The sequence below is a fragment of the Hipposideros armiger genome, unplaced genomic scaffold (genome assembly GCF_001890085.2).
Source record: "Hipposideros armiger isolate ML-2016 unplaced genomic scaffold, ASM189008v1 scaffold_246, whole genome shotgun sequence".
NCBI classification, from domain to species: Eukaryota; Metazoa; Chordata; class Mammalia; order Chiroptera; family Hipposideridae; genus Hipposideros; species Hipposideros armiger.
In genome coordinates, this window is record NW_017731596.1 from 1,345,311 (window position 1) to 1,366,330 (window position 21,020).

Consider the following 21,020-nt stretch of genomic DNA (forward strand, 5'->3'; position numbering starts at 1 on the left):
CTGAGTAGAGAACACAGGAGCAGGACCACCTCTAGACAGGGTGGCCACCTGCCTTTGTGTTTGGGGGCATGGGTGCTAGACCAAGCCTTGTGGTGACAGGTGACGGGTCTGATGACTATAAAACATCTCCGCTCCTATATGCCCAGTTATATGGATAAAGACCTTGAAATGTATTTAATGGTTCACAAATTGTATATATAAACATGATAATTGAAACAGGAAATACACAAGTTCTTTTAAACTAAGTTAGTTACTGTGTCAAAATAATTACTCCGCTTTTAGGGTTGTTTTTGTTTTGTTTTTAAAGCCATGAGTAATTTAGGATCCCTGATACTGGTTTTAATACTCCTGCATTTTTAGGGGCCTGTGGAGTTGGGTAAGAGCAAAGTTGGCAAAATTTGAGAATATGCGCGACACTTATGAAATTCGAGAATATGTGTGATGTTTATGAAATTGTGTTCATTGAAATCATTGCCCCATTTCAGCCTATAGAACTGAACTGACACGTGCTTCAAAATTAAGGAAATTGCAACTTGGTGTTGAGAAGTTGAGGATTTAGTATGTGATAATTTCCTTGGTTTAGATTAGTTCAAATCAGCCAAGATGCTAAAGACTATGTTAACCACCTAGAGAAAGTGTTGAAACAATAGTTATTTAAATTGTAATGGGATTATTTCTTAATGTGCTGCTGGAGTGCACACGGTGGAAACTCTACCCGTGAAGTTTGCTTTGAATAGAAGAACAGCCCTTAACCAGCATAAAATGGGTGACCCTGGGGACTGACTGCCTTACATGGCGCATGTCCTCAGGCAAGTCCTCCAGCTGACAGAGATGGAAAAGTTCCACCGAGTGATGTAGGTTTCCATTGTGGGGACAGGTCCAGATGCTTGATCCTTATCTGCGGTCTCAGGCATATCCCTGGCAAAAATCCTTGGGATGCTCATGAATAACCCAAACATTATGTATTTTAAGATTCGTCTGTCATTGTAGGGACAATATGCAGCACGTTTGCCCTGCTGTTTTGCCCTTAAAAAGTCAGCGTTTCGTGGGTCGGTCCCAGGCCCTGCAGTTTTGTGTGTGTGGATGTTGAGCTGACTAACACCGACTTCCTGAACGCTGAGGCACCGCGACTGAACAGGGCCCTGTCACCCTTGTTTCCTAGTACCAACCAGAATGCCTGGCGTGAAAAAAGCACGTCATCAGTATTGACTAGATGGGTTAATGCTGGATAGGTGACGGTCACAAAACACACGAGTGTCTCCTGGGTTTCCGAACTAAAATTAATCCAAAAGAGCTATTCTTGTAGACATTTAAAAGGGATGTACCTTTTGGTGCACACACATACAGAGTTTGACAATAGGTATTGTGTTGTAAGATATTTACACAAACAGAACATTACGTGTCACTTACATAACTTTTACTTTAAAATGAAATTGATGTTTATTGTAAATACATTTTCCAAAGGAGCGGGGGTTGGGGGGAGGGAGACAAAAAAAGAAAAGAAAGATTCTCTACCATTACTATTGTAATATATAACCTATTAATATTTCTATTTTGCCTTTGTATTTTTAACAAGTGGGTCTGTGATATATTTCTCCTTCTGAGATAAAAATCTGAGTTTTCACTTACCAGGTACCATACCATAACAGATTTCCATATCATTAGGTATTCACTTATTACATCATTTTCCTGCAGTATTTTCAATGATGATAAGCCTTTCATTGCATGGATGTTTAATACAGGGATTCAGGAGTCCCGAGTGAACCTTCCGTTGTGTCCCAATTAAGATTATGCCCCGTTATCTCTTTGCTATGCTCTCGGATCATTTCTAGAACTCTGGTCGCCGTCCTCCAAAGTATTTTCAACTCTTTTATTTTTTTATTGTTAGTTTCAGGTGTACAGAGCAATGCAATAGTTATCCTTTTCACCCTCACAAAGTAACAACCTCCCTCCCCCATCTACTGCCCTCCCACCCCCGATATCATGCTTATCTATTACAATTCCATTGACTCCATTCCCACTCTCTACTCCACGTCCNCCCAAGGCCTCGGAAGTACCTCACCCATCCTGGTGGAGTGTCAAGTTCCAGTCAAACTTCGGGCCCTTGCGGGCCTCTCCTGCGCTGGCCACTGGCACAGCCCGCACTGCCTTTCCCCAGTACTCCAGGGCTCTGTAGACATGCTTGCTTGCCTCCTTCATTCATTCACTCACTCAGCAAAGGCTTGCAGAGTGCCAGCCCTGTGACAGAGCACTGGGGGCTTCAGGGGGGTGTGCTGCTCTTGGTGTGTGAATGAAACTGCAGAATTACTCATTGATTGATTATACGAGTGGAAAATTGGCACAGGTGAATTAAGAGACTCCTTGAGTCGTGGAGCAGATGAGGATGGGACCAGGCTGAGCCTCGCCACCCTGAGCCAAGGCCTCTCTGATCAGGGTGCTGTGCCCCACTCACCCTCTGAGGATGTCACCTAGCTTTCTCCGCCAGCGCTTTCGCGCCCTTCACTTGCTGACATAGAAGTTAGCTCTGCCTCAGTTGGTTCACATGTCTCGGTTTCCACCTAGGCCAGCTGATCACCAGCAGTCAGGACTGTGGGTGCTGGCTGCGCCGAGCCTGGAATCGCCTTCTCTTCTGCCATCATCTTTTTTTCTGGGGCTGCGTCCCTATGAGGCTGTTATGGTTTTCAGTGCTTTGTCCCATCCCACCTCCTCTGTGCCCTTTATGTGCAAAAGTAGAGTTCGTTCTCCTTTAAAAATCGCAGGCTAACAGATGGAACAGTGCCTTAATTATCCTTGTGTAGAGCGCACCGAAAAGGAACCTTTGCTCTCCTGGCAGACTGTGAGGAAAACACGTCACCAACCACGGGCCTGGAGCCTCTTCAGATATTGGGCGGAGCCTCACCCGCACAGCCCTGCCTCCGGGCAGCCAGGAACACAAACAAACAACTGTCACCCATTGACCCCACTAGTCCTTGGTATACGAACTGGAGCTCAATGCGGGGAAAGGAAATACTAGAGATATGTTCAAGTACAAGTGAGGACAAAAGGAGAAAAGTTGCAAAATCTGTTAACTTTTTGTTTTGCCAGGTTNTTCTTCCTCTTACCGATACACACGCATCAGTCTAATTTCAGGGTAGGACTAGGAGTCCTATGTGGCATGACAGTGTAATTGCTATATTTATAACCGTGAACGATCAATCAGTGTCGAGCCTCGCATTATTAGTCATTCCACCTTGTACCCGCTGTAAGGTAAAAAAAAATATTTAGTGTCTGAAACAATTTTATATTTGACTTTTGATTTTATTTGATTATATGTTAAAATAGTTCTTCTTGGGGCTAGTAAATAGGCATAATATTGATAGAATGTTCAAATGTAGTGCAGAATGATTGATTTCTTCATTTGGGAGGTTATGAATCATCGTGTGTCTATTGATTTTTCTCCACTTATGTTCATTAAATTCAGGAAAATGACTGGAAATTAAAATGGTTTCCATCTTAGGGAAATGTTTTGGGTTGCTGAATTCTTCGCCCTAAACCTCTGCGTTTTGTTACATTTGCGAGCATCTTGGGAAAAGGTAACAACAGGAATATCTAATTTTCAGTCTAATTTCTCTCCCTTCAGATCTTGTTTTGCTCAAAACAATGATCACCTCGCCTGAATCCTTAGATGCCAGTGGCACAGTTTAATGGAGAACGCTTTCATTCCTACGTCTTATCGGAGAAAACCTGTATGTGTTCGGAGGGAAATGGATTTTAGTGCATTCTGTCAATTCGCTTTTGCATTTATAAGTGAGAAAAAAATGAGATCGTTAAAGGGTGGCAGTTTTGAGTTATTAAGAATGATCTGGACTAGCCACAACTTCCATGGGTCAGTACGAGGTAGCCGCTGATACTGCACATGTGTTTCTGGTTTGCGGTGACTCGGAGAGGCCCAGGGCATGTGTAGCCCCATTGTTAGCGGTCTCCCTGCTCTGTTCAAGACAAAGCACTCCCTCCTCCGAAGGCCCTGAAATACTTTTAACTCCAATTTACAGATTAGGCAAAACCTGTTAGGTTAAGGGTCACTTAAGGCAGTTGAAAAATTTCTTTGTGAACTTCCCAGTTTTTTGGCTGTTAAAGAAAATAATAAAATAAAAAGAGCTCCCCGGTGCAAGAATTCCATAAAACAGAGAGTGGCGTGTGAGACACATTAATGGTTTCCATTCCTGATGAAAAGCTAGAAACAGCTTTAAGTAATATGGAATCAAATATCGCAGATCCTAGCTCAGTCTGGGAGGTGAGGCTTGGGCGCGTCGGCTATCTGGGATTAGAACGGCCATGCTCCATCTCCAGGAATTCAATACGTGCGTTTCAAAGCAAGAGACTTCGCTCCTTTAAAGAAGCCTCACAGATGTTTGGGGGAGAATTCCACTCAGGACGGCTGTTTAGCTCATGCTATTTTTGGGGGGAGGAGCACACAAGACAGTGGTTCTCAGAAACAAGAGACCCGCTGTGTGTACCTGCGCCCACGAGAAGGTTCTCGTCCAGTGGCTGGCCAGGCCCACCACTGCGGTCTTCCAGGTGGCTCTTGTCATAGTTACAATTGACGGAGGGAAGCCCCCGTGGTGACCTGGAAGCTTTGGGACCCCACTGGGGACAGACAGAGCCCCTGACGTCTAGGAGCTAGTGTTTCAGGTAAAATGATAACAATACCTTTACACACTAGGACTTTCGTTTTCGGGACTCGCGGTAACAAAGCCTCGCCCTGCGGTTCTCCTCCACCACCCCCATCTCTGTGGAAGTCACAGAGGGGGAAATTCAAGTTCTCCCACATCTCTCGGGGTTGATGGGGGGNTTGCCATTTTATTCTCTTAATAGTGTCTTTTGATGAAAAAAAGTTCTTCAATTGTTTTTTAAATTATAATATAGTTCAATTTATCAGTCTTTCCCTTTATAGTGTTTTGTGCCTTGTTTACAAACTCTTTCCTTGTCCCAAAGCCATGAAGGTATTCTTCTGTGTTATGTTCCAAAAACTTTATAGATTTGCCTCTCACGTTATTATATACAATTTACCTGGAATTGATTTTTGTGATTGTATGAGCCAGTTGTCATTTCTTTTTTCCATATGGATATCCCATTTCCCGGCACTATTTTTCTAAGATTTTGTTTCTTCACTGCCTTGTGTGCCACCTTTGCCAAAAATCATGTGTCCATCTATGCATGAATCTATTTCCAGGCTGTCTTTCTGTTTCCATTGTTTTGTTTGTTTATATCTGCATGAATACCGCTCTGACCTAATCACTGTGCCTTTGTAATAACATCTGGGAGAACAAGTTGCTCTGTCGCATTCTTCCTTAAGAGCATCCTGACCCTATCTGTTTTTGACCCTGTGCATTTCCATATAAATTTGAGAATCAATTTGTCAAGTTGTACAAAAATCTTGTTGTAATTTTAATAGGATCTATCTTGAACCTGCTGATCAACTTCAAGAGAATTGACATCTCTACAGTATTAAGTCTTTCAATCCATGAATATGGTTTAGCCATTCACTTATTTTGGTCTTCTTTCAATAATAGTTGGTAGTTTTCTGGGTACAGGTCCTATACATCTTATATTAGATTTATTCCCATATTTTAAGATATTTTTGATGCTAATGAAATTTGTATCATTTTAAAATTTATTCTCTATTGTTGATGATATTATAGAAATAAAATTGAGTTTTCTATATTGACCTATAGCTAGCAAACAACTTAAACTCATTAATTTTAATGATTTATTTCTAAATTTTCTTGGATTTTTTAATGTAAAAATCTATATTATTTGCTAATAATGTTTTCTCTATTTCCCCCCCAATTGCTTAGCATTTTATTTTGTTTCCTTGCCCTATGTACTGACTAGGACCTCCAGTACAATTTGTGACAAGAGTGATAAGGCTCTTTGTCTTTTCTCCTGACTTCAAAGGGTTAGATTTTAGTGTTTCACCATTAAAGTACATGATTTACTGTAGGGTTTGGTAGATGCCCTTTATGAGATTGATACAGTTTCCTTTTATTTTTAATTTACTGAGAAATTTTATCATGAATTAGTACTGGATTTTATCAAATGCTTTTGGCTCATTTTTTCAAGATTATCATATGATTTTTCTTTTTTTACAATATAAATTAAATATTTACATTGATTAAAGTAATCTTTCTTTCTTAGAATAAACCCAGCTGGATCATAGTATATATTATTCTGTTTTATATGCTGTTGGATTTGCTTTTCTGGGCTTTTTGTTCAGGACTTTTGCATCTGCATTTATGTGTGAGATCAATTCATAATTTTCATTTCNGTGACTATATGTATATATAATTATAGTTGATATACATTATTATTCAACATCAGCTTCAGAAATACAGTGCGGTGGTCAGGTCTCTACCCCGACTATGAAGTGGTCTCCCTAACAAGACATGAGTCCATCTGGCCCCCTAAGAAATATTTACAACGTTATCGATTATATTGCTCTTGACCTTCCTCGTTGGTCCCCCTGTGGAGAAGCTGGTAAGACAGCAAGGATGAGAATTTGTTGACTCTTTAGAAAATGGGGGAGGCGTGGTTTCAGGACACATACATGGCGGTGTTCCTGTTATCGCTACGGAAAATGTATGGTCTGTTATACATCATTTCCTTCTTTTTATTTGGGGTAAGATTGAGCAGGTTTACCAAAGGCTTTGGTACATTCGTGGGTAACGGTTCCACAGTGGGCACGTATAACATGGAAATGTGCAGCTATTCACACAGATGCTAGGAAGGCCGTACTGGCCCAGGATGCTGTTTACTGTGTCCCAAGGAGGGTGGAAAAGGAGTCTGTCCTGACTGATTCACGGCAGGACGGCCCCCAGGTGGAGGCCATCTGTGACCGCCCCCGAGGTGAATCTGCCTGGTGACCTGAAGGGTGGCTTCCCAAAAGGAAAGGGTGGCATCTAGTTGGAAGGGCAGCCAGTCCTTTCACTGCTGAGTGATCTGGTGCTGAGGCCATTTGTTAGCGGAGGCCTCAGGCAGCCGTTAGGGGATGATAAAGTGATGGCTGTATCTTGAGATGATTTCCTCTGAGAATGGTGTTTGGGAAATGGTTTCTCACTTCTGTATTCTAATGAATAAGGTATGCCTTCTACTATCAATAGCCAATCCGATTTTTTTGTTTGTTCGTTTTTAAAGAACTTTGCATTAAATATCAGAGAATACTGGGCTTGGATGATACACCATTCTAGACATCAGGAATTATTCTCTTCAAAGATGATATGAATGAATCAAACATTGTATCATTAGAAATGAGGAAGATTTGCTTGCCTAAAATTTTGTAATAGGATTTATATGCATGCATTTCACATAATTAAGAGACGAGATAAAGCAAGGCAAATTATGTAAATTACCAACTGTTGGAGTAACTGGGTGATGGATGTTAGGAATGCTTTGTATTATCTTGTAACTTTTCTGTAAGTTTGAAATTATTTCCAAATGGAGAGTTAAACATTTTCCCTGTTCGCTGTTTGACTTGCATTAGGCAGGAACCAAGGGGTTCAGGGCAGACCCTCAAAGAAGAGTTCCATCTCCATGAGGTGAGGCCTCCCCTGCGCCCAGACCAAAGGCTTGGAAATCAGGAGTCAGTGGTGAGATAGGACCACACAGAATTCCCTTCCATGGCGACTTTGTCAGCCAAGGAGTCATCCTATTTAAGGCTGCTTTTTTGGGAAATCTATAGCAGAGCACTGCTGATTAGGGCACTACAGTTCGTATTTAAAATTCATGCTTCTGAGGAGAGCAGAAAGCAAGGCATTTTGGAGGAGGAGAGAGAGCGTTTTTCTCAGCTTCTCCAAGTGGAACCTGCCCAGATAAAACAACTCAGTCCTTTGAAATTTTAGGGGAAACAAAAATTTTAATCAGCCCGCCACCATCTCATTCATTGTTTGGAGATGAAAAGAGCGGAAATCAACATCCCTTCAAAACGTGGATGCTAAGAATTTGTCAGGTGCTGATTTTTACACAGAACAAGGTTTCTTACGTTTTCTCTTTCTTTTGTTTTTCTTTGTTTCTTTCTGTCTTTCCATCTGTCTTTCTCCTTCTCCTTCCTCCCCTCCCTCCTCCTCTTTCTCCTCTCTCCCCCTTCTTCTATCTGAAGCACAAGGCGGGGGCAGTCAGGGGTCCATAAAAGACACAGAACTCCGGCCAGTTGATGGAGCTCTGCCATATGCAGGCCTGAGAGCTGAGTGAAGTCAATTCACTGAGTATCCACTCCGAAACCAAGAGTCACCGGGTGACTCAGGAGAGGGTCCATTGTGTTCAGCGGGTCCCCTGGTGAGACCACGCCTCTTTACTGGTCCAACTTTCATGTAGCTCGATTCAAAGCAAAATGTTGTTTCTTCCAGAGAACAAGTAATTTCCTGAAAATGAGTAATTAAAGGCCCGAAATCCTCTAAGGAATGTTCAGGCCTACATGAGCTGTACTTCCTTCGAGTGGAAAACAGACGTGTGGCCCTGAACCTCCAGCCTGGCTTCTGCCGCCCTTAATTAGGCCTTCACATGGCATCTCCGTGCAGCCAAGAGTCCTGGACAGGCCTCCTGCAACGCTGACTCTCGGCAGAGTGGGACCGGCTCACTGACATTATAAAGTGCTTGTAATCATTGTAGTTATTTGGATTTTAAATAAATACTTGGAAACAAGGATTGGGCAGGGCTATTTTCTTCTATATTTTTCTCTGTCACTTTAATGCTAGGGTCTTTGTGTTTGCCATGGATTTATTGTGGAGCGAATAAAAATGACGTGTTTGGAAGGAAAAAATATGAAACCATCTGGGACGCCCACTTCAGAGGTTGAATAAAGGCAGGTTGTTAAAAATCAGCAAGCAAACGGCTCTTATGAAGCGTCGCCCTCTAGTCACCTGGACTAAGTCCCACGTGCAGAGCTTCCTCTCGGGAAAGGAGCAGCGAGTGGGCTCCCATGCTGTGTCCCCGTCGTGTGGCAGGTCCAGGGACGTGGGGGCTGAGAAGGCCTGGCACCGTCCGCAGGGTGCCCCCAACGCCTGGGTCCCAAGGCGCTGGCAGCCCACGCGCAGCCATGCGGAGCCCCGCCACGTCTGCATCCTGCCTCGGGGCGGCGTGTCACACGGCGGCGCAGTGGGTCACACCTGCTGTGGCAGGCCTGTCCCAGGCAATGGATGCCTTTTTTTTTTCTTTTAATTTTTTTTTATTAAAAAAAAAAAAAAGATCCCCTGGCTGCATATCATCAAGAAAAACAACATTGTTTTCAGGGTCTCTTATCTCTCCACTCCCAAATATCCTGTTTCTTCGGGCTGGGCGGCCAGGACCAATAGAAACCTCTTCCTGCCATTGGCTGACTTCATTTCCCAGACTTAGCACAATCTCATCCGCTCTAAACAACCTCATCAAAACTGCTTTCTGGTCAGAGAGAAGCAATAATTATTATTAACATTTATTAACGATCAATAAACTTGATTGCATTATGGCCAGCACTATTAAGGTAAGGAAAGGGTTCCTTTTTGTTTGACAAAATCTTGTGCTTGTTACTCTTTTCTTTGGTTTCCTTTATCAAGGCAGATAAGTTAGGATTGGGCAACACCCCCACTGCCACAATAGAGGACAACAAGATTTCCTCTGCGCTGCCTAGTAAATTTCCTTTTTCCTACTCCAACCATCCGCAAGGCTTAAAAACTTCAAACTCAGAAAAAATTCGGGGTTTCTAAATTCACTCTTGAGTGCCGTGGATGACTTTTTGCAAAGGCTTTTCGGAACGCGTCTGAATTTTCATATTCTTTAACTATCCCTCGTGGTGGTTGGAACCGGCAGCCAACTCAGAGAGGTTGGAGGGCAGGGGCGCAGACAAAGATGGGCTTGTCAATGTTGACCTTTTGGGTGCTCTGCAATAACTCCTTAGCATCGCGGATGCCAGCCAGTCCCAGTGGAAGTGAAGAGGTACCTGGCGAGTGGCCGTTGGTCATGGGACATGCCAATGTTGACTGAGTTTTGGATCCTTCATGCTGAGAACGGAGCGTTCTCATAACTCAAACGGTGGTAATTCAGTTTGCTCGGTTATGTATTTGTCTTTAATAAAATATCCACTTCTCTGCACGCTGTGGAGTAAACTTTCTTCCCAATGATGTTTGGCTTGTGGGACTTGGAGAGGAACGGCCTGTCAGTTCTCTGTGTTCTGGGGTGCAAGGTCTGCCGTGTTTTTCTTGCAAATGTGTCTAGTAGGTAATGTGTAGAGGTGGAGGTGGAGGTAAATCCATACAGGTGGAAGCCGAAATGTGGCCTCACTCCTGGAAGTGAAACCAATTTCATGGCCAGTGCAAGTCAGCAGCATAGAGTGTATGAAGTCATAGTCTGTTAAAATATCCTCAAGGCTACCATGCCTTGGTGATGTTTGCAGAAATGAGAAAAATCCACAGCAAAAACAGATCCTGAAAGGAGGCAAAAGGGAGTTTGGAGTAGTTGTGTGCCTTTCGTTTGGCTGCGTATAGGTGAGAAGCGTTTGGTTGTGTTTTCATCAAGGGTTTGAGTTACTTGGAAAGCTCGTGAAAATGGAAGTTTGCCCAGAATTGGGCCAGGGCGTTTTCAAAATTCCTCCTTCGTGTGGTACTTTTGTGATTTGAAATGTTGCTGTTAGAGGATTTGATTAACACCCACCAGGTAAACTGTGTTTCAGAAGTTCTGTTCAGTTTTTATTTCTCAAGGTATGTTGTGCTTTTCAAGGTGTGTGCAATAATAGGTATTAAACAGTCATGTATCAAAGACTTTCACCTTATAGAGATTTTTCTTTCTTTGACTTCCATGATTAAAGTGTGCTGGAATATAACTGTCAAAGAAAGTAATTTTAAACTTGGGGATTTAATGTTCTCTGCTCTCAGCTATATGAGCAGAAATTGAGTTTATAAACCCAAAATGCTATCCCTTGTGTTCTTTTCACCCTTTTAATTATGTTCATATTTCATAGCAATTAAATCAAATATTCTTTGTAAATCTGGAATAGCTTGAGTACAATCTTATATGTGTGTGTGTGTGTGTGTGTGTGTGTGTGTGTGTGTGTGTGTGTGTTTCAAAAAAGCCGGGTGTTGAGGACATTAAAATAACAGACTATTCTTCAGAATGTGGGGTACGTTTTGCAAAGCACACAAGTGGGGGGTATATTTTGGAAGCTGGGAAGAGACTCTTGAAGCTTGAATGTTTTGTGACTTTCAGAATAAATGTTGGGAACTAGTTTACACTTGTCTTGGACACTGCTTGCTTTAACATTTTAATACATGGCGTTCTCTGCGTATTGTATATATCTCAAGTGAACTTGTAAAATGACTTCAAGTGCATTTTTTTTAAGCCTCTGTTAAAACAAAAATAGCCCCTTTTTGTAGGTATCTTCCTTTAAGTCATGTTTCTGTTAGCCTTCCTGGGTAAAGTTGTGAGATGATTTTACCTACGTGTTTATAGAAAAAGGAGGCCTGCGTCTGTCGTCAAGTTTTGATTATGTGAGTGCAAAGCTCAAAGGAGCAAAGGGAACATTCCGGCTGTCGGTGGCATTAGGAAACAGCCTATCCTACAGGCAATTTCCAGTCTCAAACGCACACTGTTTTGTTCTTTTAGTAAATAAACCAATTAGTCAATTAAGTCTCAGATGCACCAGATTTGGTAAGTGGGTATTCCACATCCAAGTGGTTTTTTTCCCCCCCATTAATATAAGACCCTGTAAGGTACCATGAAAAGCTAAATGTATTTATCCCATTTTTGTGATTCTCGCCATTATTTTCCCTTGGTAATTTGGAACAAAGTGAGTAAAGGAATTTTAGGAGCTCAGGAGAGAGCCTATTTTATCTCTAAGTGCCCCTGGATTTTAAGATCAGATTATGAGTTCTCATAGAACACAGGAGCGTCAAGGGTGATGTCCCCTATGCAATTCACAGATCCGCTGTGGGGCTCCCACCTGCTTTGTGCCATCTGACAGCACTGAAGGGTGCCTACCACCCTCTCCCCGCCTTCCCCCGCAAAACAGCCTGTGTTTGCCTACAGACTCCTTGGAGCCTGTTGTAAGCCTTGGAAGTTGATTGTGCTTTGTTAGGATTTTTAACCCAATCCCCCAAGACTTCCCTGAGCGTTTTGTTATGTCACGGGCTACTTGGAAGGGCTGAGGAAGCCTACATCCCCTTTTCAGAATAATGCTTTGAAATGCACACAGTGCGATACATACAATGACAAGGGAAGCTAATTCTAGTGAAATCCAGTTCTGTCCCTGGACTGCTAGGCTAGACTGAGAACCCCGGGTTATAGCCTCCCATTCTAGGGTTTAAAGACTTGGGGCCTTTAAATTGGGAATGTGGCGAATATCCTTTATCCCAGAGACCCAATGCTGAAGGAGGTGGAGAAAGCAGGCCACACACAGCATCTAAGAATCCCACAGGATATGGAAAGTTACTCAGAAGGCTTGCGGTGGAGGGAACAGCAATTACTGTTTGTAGGAGTTGTTTAAAGGCGTTGCTTTCTTTGATTTAACAGAGGTTGGAGGGTTTGATGATAACTGAAACATGACGTGTTAGTTTAAAAACATATAGCTCTTTTCATATTTCATGCTTTGCATCTAGCAGGCACTCACTGGATAGTCACTCTCATGGTGAACAAAGAAACTTATTAAAAAACTAAGAGCTATAGGAAGAAAGTTCACCTCTTCGTAGGATTTTGATGGATATGACGAATGAGTTTAATAGCTCTAGCTATATGCTTTTTCACCAGCCCATCAGCGTATGTGGAATAAGAATTGTTTCATTCCTTGTTAGTTTGGGTGGTGGGGGGACTCGGTGACAATGGAAGGAATGGAGCATGTAGAATGCTGCTGTCCTGTTCTGCAAATGTCCTGTCCCCAGAGCAGGCCCTGGCCTTCGTCCTTGCCTCAAAGGGGAATTACTGGCCATTATCTTAAAATGACCTACTGTTTGCATTCATGGGCAGCTCTGGAACACAGCTTGCTTTCTGCATATGCAGTAGCTTCTCCGGGGGGAGGAGGGGTGGGGTGGGGAAGAGAGAGAGAGAAAGAGAGAGAGAGAGAGAGAGAGAGAGAGAGAGAGAACTCGTCCCCACTGGGCACGCTGACGAACGGAACGACTGAATTTGTGGTATTCTTTCCACTAAATGCACTTATATAGGACTGCAAAGCTCTCAGACGATCTTCTGGAAGTCTGAACCATTTCTTAATTACCTTTATTTTCCTTAAAGTGATTACTTCATTATTATTATTATTACTATTATTTGCAAAACAGACCTTTACTTAAAAAGAAAAACAAAAAACCCCCACAAATATACACTTGTTAACGTGTCTTGAAAAAGCACACATAAGAATAAAATAAATACATGGAACGGCCATAACCTATTCCTTCAGGAAAATACTGCTCCTGTGTTTAGAACTAAAGAATAAGATTCCCTGTGTGGGAGCAGAGACCCGCAGCAGAAAATTCCACCTTGGCACCCCAATAAGTTGGCCAGTATATTGATTTAACAGCTGACGCAGAAGGGGGGCCGTAATCCTAGAGGCCGTGGGAAAGCCAGGAAGAGTGTTTCTCTGCCGTGTGCGAGCTCGGAGAAGGGTGGTGGGCAGCGGCGGCCTCCAGGCCCTTCCAGAGTGGGCAGCGCACTGTGCTGGGGCGGGATCTTTTCCTTAGGCCCAGAGAGCAGCTCAACCCCCTCGGGGGGCGCATTCCTCTCTCTGTCCCAACAGAATGGATGACAGCTGTTCTCTGTCCCCTGAGATTTCTTATGTGGCCACAGACACACCTGCATTTGAATTCTTACAAGTCACGTGACTCTGACAAGGGCCACGACCTGTGTGACCTCAGTTCCCTCACCTGTGAAATGAGTTGTCCTGCCTGGTGCTGGTGTGCATCACGGTCAGGAAACCTCTCGTAGGGGCTCAGTAAATGGCAGAGGCCGTCAGACAGTCCGTTCCTCATAAGTTGCTCTGTCTTTTTGGCTCTGCTCTGAATTCTCTCTACGTTTTTTATTATCCTGATTCAGTGGTGAAGCCCAGAGTCACACAGGTTTTGTTCCGATGCTTTCGAAGAGACAGGAGGAAAAGCAGGGTCACTTCTACATGTCACAGCTATGACCTCCCGCACCAGGACAGGCACACCAGGCCTGGGAGACCACAAGTCAGGGGCGGTCAGGAGGAGGGAGCCTGTGGGGGTCCTTGGATAAGGGCGTGTGTGGCAAGCCAGGTAGCAGACACATGGGCAGGTAGAGTGTCCAGGGGCCCCTCAGGTGTGCTGGGCAGAGGGCCGGTTCAGTCCTGCTCTGAGGGTGGAGGCTGTCGGCGTGTGGCTGGAGGGCAGAGGCCTGCAGTGCATCGCCCTCCCGGTTAGGGTAGAGCAGGGATGCTGGCGTACTTCCACCGTTCCACACGCTGATTAATTTTGAAAAATGCATCTTGTTTTAAACAAATTATAGTAGTAAAACATTCCCATTGTAGAGAAAATGAAAAAACAGAAACAAAACCCATTACAAAGTCAATACAGATTTCCTAATCCCAACCAGTCAGAGAAAAGGACTAGCATTTGGTGTGTCTTCCTACCGCCCGTTTCTGCCTGTTCTTCTGTCTGGCTTGCCTTTCTCAGTTAAGCTTGCTTTACAGACATTTCCCCGCATCACTGAAAATGTTTTAAAAGCACAGTTTTTATGCTTAATTATATTCCATCTAAAATAACTATTGTAATTTATATAACTAATATCTTGTAGGAACTACTATTGCTTTCAGTTTTTCACTAACTACATTGCAATGCACCCTCTGTCAAATTTTTTTAATTCACTTTATTAGTACTGATGCTTAAGAAAGGGATTATTGGACCACTGGGTATATATATTTTTAAAGTTTCTGCCAAATTTGAATATTTGCCAATTAAAAAAAAAAGCCTTTTGAGCATTTTGAGCCTTGCCTCTGCTCGGGACCCGCTCCAAACTCTTTGGAGTGTACTTTCTTTTGTAATAATGGCCCTTGAGCCATTCTCTACTGCTTGGGCCCGCTTCTTTGAAATGTATTTTTTCTTCTAAAAGTCTCCTTTTCTGCAACTTTAAAAAAAAAGAAGAAGCCCGTTTACTGTCTAGAAGGGTTGTACCAGATCCCAATTCTTCTAGGCACAAATGAGGCTAGTTCCTCTGCACACATAACAGCTTGGAATATTCTACTCTTTGAACCTTTGCCATTCTAACAGGCAAAAATGAAATCTCATCTTTATTTGTATTTCCTTAATTATAGTATTTCATTACGTTTTTTTACTGTGAACCCATATCAGCGAGTGGCCAGCGTGGCCTCTGAATCTTTTTCTTCTTCAGACTTCCATTCCTTGTTTGTTCAAGCTTGTTTCCCACGTATTTCCCCTGTTGAACTTGACTGAAGCGTGTTTTGTCAAGTTGAAGATCATGCCGCAGTCTGTCCATGCTCTTGTCTTCTCGCTTGTCAGCATATTCTCCCAGCTTTGCCTGTGTTTGTGAGTCTACTTGATAGAGACCTACATCAGCCATGCAGCCTGGTTTAGTGATCGCCTGTCCAGCCCTTTCTGTCTTCAGCGGGGACTGGCCAATTGCAGGGGTTCAGTAAAAACCGGTTGAAAAAATAATTTTAATAAAGACCCTTTGAAGTCCTAAAGAGAATATGAAAAATCCCAGAGTAATATAACCATTATTGTAGATTTCCAAGAGGAGTCGTACTTCTTTGGAGATATGTCTACCCCCTAAGTAAAAATTAAATGGAATTCCATTGTTGTCTCAAAGAGCATAGAAAAACGATTTTAAAAGGTAGCTGGTGTATCTTGAATTCATAGTCCACATCCTCAGCACTGCTTGTTGTACGCCAGGCTCTGTGCGAGGCGCTCACGTCGTCACATGTGAGGCCCAGTGCATCCTGGATGCTGTTGCTTTTTGTACAGATAAGGACAGGGGATCGGAGAGGCTCAGAAAGTCGCTCACGTCGCACAAATCTCTTTACTGCCTCTCACTGTATCATCCCACGATCTCTTTTTTTTCCTGCTATTTGCCCTCGCCCCAACTATCAAATTACTGTGCAGAAAAAAAAGATGTCTTAAATGGCGTAGCATTAAATAAATAATTAAATAATGACAGTTATTATAACTGGTGAATGTATGTAACTGCTTTTGTGTGAAAAACCCGAGAAGCAGCAGTGATTATATTTTCGGCGGCTATCAAGAGAAAATGCTAGAAAATCCAAGAGCTAAAACTCTAGTACCAGATTCTGTTTCTCTTTGGTGCCCAGAATTCTTTCCATATTTGGTAATATCCAAGGGGCAGAGGTTCTAGATTCCAGGTCAGTTGCTGATTTAAATTTCCTCATCTCATGTATCCACTTCCTTGCTCTCTCGCCTTGGCGTCAGTAATGAGACTGCAGCCCAGAGCTTTCCGTCAGGTCCTACCAAGCCTCTTAGCAGGGATGCTCTTGGAATTAAACTCCGGGAAGAACGGTAATCTGCTATTGTACACAGATAAGTACTGAGACATTTAGAAAAGACACGCCGAGTCCAGGCAGAATTATTTACGTTTAAAGCCGTATCATGGTCCAATCATAACATTAACACCGGGGCTGCCTCTTTAAACGCTTTTGCTCAAGACGACACATGTCAAATTCTGGAGAATATAATAAAGAACATAACGTATCCCACAGAGAAGCTGCACTCCTGAATTTAACCCAGTTGCCTTTAAATCATTCTACCTTGATGATTTAAGATCTCTCTTCCCCTTGTCAAATTACAGAATAGCAAGCTGATTTTTTTTTCATTTAACAATGATTGACACAGAGAGAATTTCACCCCTACTCCATCCCATTCATATTCCCCCAAGGCCATGAGTTCAGATCAGCAGCCAGTAGCAAGTTGATCATCCCATCCCCTTTGGGTCCCATTGGGCCTTACTGAGTTTTATTTTTTAAAATTAACTGTATGTATGGGATGCCCACCTTTGAGGAAGAGGAAACTGTTGAAACAACACTTCAGAATTTGTTAACACAATTAGTTTGTGTCTCAATTTGAGGTAGATTTCCCAAGACATTGCTCCAAGTTAAAAAAAAGAAAGAAAGAAAGAAAGAAATGTGTGTGGTTTTATATTGCGAAGTCCTCTTTGGATCGGTGTTGGATGTGTGTGTTACCTGCAAGAGCATCAAAACCATGAAGGTGACACAGCAAGCACTGCCTGTATTTATCGTATGCCTAAGGGAGGCACTTGCTCCTGTTTCTTCACAGCATCCTTAAAATAACCTTTGTGGGGAAAGGAGTGGTCTTACCTTGCTTGCAAGGAAAGGGAGGTGTAGCTGGCGTGGAGAAGTAGAAAGAGACCAGCCTGGGAGATGGGGGCTGAAGCTCCACTTTGATTCTGTGGGACCTGAGCAGGTGAATTCACCTCTCCTGGCCTTAGTTCCTTCTTGGGAAAAGGGGAAATGGTTTTCCTGGCATTTCACCCTTGACAAGCCCCTTAGCTCCCAATACCTGGGTATTTCCATCGGTGGCGACAGCTTCCACATCACAGGTTACGGTGAGATTAATCGAGCTGGCTCCCTCCAGAGCACATGTGAAGCCCTTTAGTACATGCTAGCACATTTTATTATTCATTCGAGTCCAATACATTTTCCTTCTAGGACTAAAATCAGGAAATCTGTAAAAGCTTTATTTTTATTTTTCTCAATTTCTACAATGGTTTGTGAATGGAAAAAAAAATTTTTTTCAGGTAGCCAGTTTTCCTCTGACTAACGTGTTCTTTTCTGCTTATGATTACATAAAAACTCTTACAGAACAGCGAGTGCTCAATCACTCCCAGCACTGTCTGAGTTGGAGATGACTTCAAACAGTGCTAGCAAACCCCTGGTGTTGAGTTTCCTGGGGCTCTGCACAGCTGGTCCTTGAGGAGACTTTCAAGTCCCTGTCACCCTCTGCTCTCCTTTTCATGCTCACACTCCTTTCCTCCTCTTTCTCCCTCCCTCTTTGCAATAGCCAACAACCCAACAGGAGATTTTCAAAACATAGAAAACAAGAGTAATGATGAGAAGGGTCTTCTAGAACATCTCCAATGCTCAGGGGTTCCTCCCAGACCTGCTTTCATCCACGCCACGCTGCCTTTCCCAGACATTTGAGATCTGGGACAGTCAGGCTGGCAAGCCTTTAATCTAGGAGGCCCTGCCTGTGCGAGGTACAAGTCCTCAAAAGCAGTGGCTTCACCTCTGCTTTTGCATTCTATGTTTTAACTTCATCGGGGTGAACTCCTAGAATTAGAAGCATATGTTGTTCAAAGCCAAATACAAGTGACGTTATGAGCTACCGACGTCTGAATTATCCATTCCACCCATTGGAGTTACCATGGATTGTCTTGTTGACTCTACCTCTAAACCAAAGACTGTATGGAGCCCATGAAGCCTGTGTTGCACACAGCAGAAGAGAAACACAATTTGCTTTGTTAGGGCAGCATCCCAGCCAGGAAAGCCACCCTTCGTTTCTTGGGCATCCCAGAGAGTCACTCCTGTCCTAATCAAAAAGCACATCGCAATGACTCACTATTGGAAGCACAATCAGATAGCAAACAGCTGCGGTAAGAAGCTGATTATGAAATAAGGGCACATATATATTTTTAAGCCTTGTTCTTTGGAGATGGAAAAACATCTTTTTTTAGATCACATGTTTACTGCTTTGGTAAACAGTAAAATGCTGCTGTAGCAATTACCTTGAGGATAAAGGGTTTGTAGACAGATACTTCCTGCGTTCACTTCCTACACAGATAGCCAGCCCAACCAGAGACGCACCAATGCAGGAAGGGCTCCCAATGGGCTTCCTTTGCGAAAGCGGGTTTGTTATTCATTATCTCCTCTCCAAGGGGAATTGCCTGTTGCTACAGATTTTCTGGCAGAATTCTCTGTCTTGAAGTAGGTAAAACTAGGATGGTTTCTAAAGTCACGGCTTCAGGCCCTTGTTCTCGTCCTTGGTCTTATCTGCCAGCTGGTTTTTATGGCGATGCGTGTAACTAGACTAGACATGTCGATGAGTAAGATATGTGCCCCGTAGGCATCTTGGTCTCCTTTGAATCATAAAGTGATGCGTGAGTCTGCTTTTGTATTCATTTGTTGGGAAATAGGCCACTTTCAGATTCAATTGAAGGGTTTTTTTCTATGGTTATTTCGTGTAAAGGTCATTTTAGGTTTTGCTTTCTTTAGTCACGCAGAGATCATCAGATTTGGGTACAAAAATCTCAGTGCACAGATTGTTCTCTGTGCTGATTTTACACCACTTATTAAATTCAAATGAGTGCATTGTTCAGGTCCTTTGAACCAAAGCAAATAAAACCACAACACACCAACACCGAACAATACAGGATCATCAATTATCCATTCACAGGATATGTCCTTACTGACTGGCCCCTTTGTAGGAGAAAAAAACATATCAAGTCAACAAACAGTAACACTGAACAATAAACTAAATAAAATAAATAGCACCTGAAAGCCACACAACTCAAGCACTGGCAAAACGCCAAAGAGTGATGTCTACCTACTCCAAACATGGAAAGCTACAACTCCGCCCAGATCTCCTCCGGGCCCCTGGAATAATCAGAAAGCTGAACAGCCGTTCATTGGCTTCGGTGATCAGAAGGCGCCTGAGAGCTTTGCATTGTCATGGACATGTGGACTGTCCAATAGAGATTCTTCCTCCAGCGTGCGTTCCACAGGTGCCGATGATGGACGGGGGGGAGGCAGAGACTGTATTTCACCCTGAGACGGGGTCAGACACAGTTTGATGTAGTCATGTGATATGAAGGTGCTAGTCTGTGGATATACTCACACTCTAATGTTTTTATCTACACGCTCAGCACGTGTATTCAGCTGACATAAAATTACCGAAAAAGGTGTTTTCTCTGGGATAATCATTTGTTTGTATGCTTCTGTTCATCTTGTTGGCAGACACTGTCACATCTCAGGCCTCTCCCCTTTGAATGAAGGCTGCTTTCTCTCTCTGCATTGATTCCCCCCGGACCTTATTGGGCAGTTTTGTTCGCGTTTGGTGAAATTCTGGGAGGCATCTCCCAAATCTTCCAGCATGCTCCCAGACGCTACCTGCTGCCACTTCTGCTGTTATACAAAATGACCGCTCTGATCTCCTGAGTCTATACTGGTCCCTGTGCCCCCGGAATCATGGTTGTCTGATCCTGGCGCAGGACTGTACAGCAGACAGACTGGTCTTTGATGCGAGATGGAGCGACACCCGTATTGGCATCCTCCCTGAAAAGAGCCACTGTCTGCCTGAGAATTGTGGTTATTTTGTTTTGTTTTCTTTAGCCTGAAGTAACTACAGGTCCAGTAGATGCATTGTAATAACACATTGTTTAAACAACAACAATCATAAAAACAAAAACAAAAATCTTTGTTCTTTTCCCCCCATCTCAAAAATAATTATTGTAGGAGTTTAAAAAATAAAAATTTAGACTAGGAAATTAAAATAATTGATATTACACCATCAAGAGTCTGTTAAGACTTTATTCTTTTGGAATTTTTTTTTTTTGCGTTTTCCCATTCACACCCACATAGTCTTTAAACAGAATAATAAAATTTGAAAAATTAAGCTCATTTTTTGGGGGGGGTTTTGGTTAGAGCACAGTGCTCATACCACCAAGGTTGCCAGTTCGATCCCTCCATGGGCCACTGAGCTGTGCCCTCCACCACTAGATTGAAACAACTGCTTGACGTGGAGCTGGTGGGTTCTGGAAAAACACTGTTCCCCAGTAATCCCCAATAAAAAAATAAAAAATAAAAAAAAATAATGAAAAATAAACTCATTTTTGATGGTCCTTTTCTACTCCCTTTTTTTTCTAGGATAGTCAAAAAAAGAGGAGTAGGAGCTGAACTTTATATGATCCCTTTTAGAGATTAAGGCCCCACGTCTCTTCTTAGGGACCCAGTTTCTTATTATGGAGCAGGGCCACACGGGGGCAGACCCTTGCTCCGCCATGCCCTGGCAAGGTGCCCTCACTTTCCTGTG

The 21,020-nt window shown here is 43.0% G+C and overlaps 1 protein-coding gene across 7 annotated transcripts in view; it reads left to right on the forward strand.

Annotated features, from left to right (window-relative positions):
- The window catches only part of ERG (ETS transcription factor ERG), a 192,108-nt gene that overhangs the window by 73,367 nt on the left and 97,721 nt on the right, over positions 1-21,020 (forward strand). For 2 of the 7 annotated variants that reach the window (XM_019655784.1, XM_019655785.1), the window contains exon 1: positions 9,665-9,945. The exons of 1 other annotated variant lie outside the window; for it this stretch is intronic. In XM_019655784.1, coding sequence (XP_019511329.1) covers positions 9,859-9,945 — 87 coding nt within the window. In that variant the 5' untranslated portion in view covers positions 9,665-9,858. Of the gene's footprint in view, positions 1-9,337; positions 9,494-9,664; positions 10,045-21,020 lie in introns of those variants that run through there. 4 more of the 7 variants (XM_019655783.1, XM_019655787.1, XM_019655788.1 and 1 more) reach the window with 4 other exon arrangements.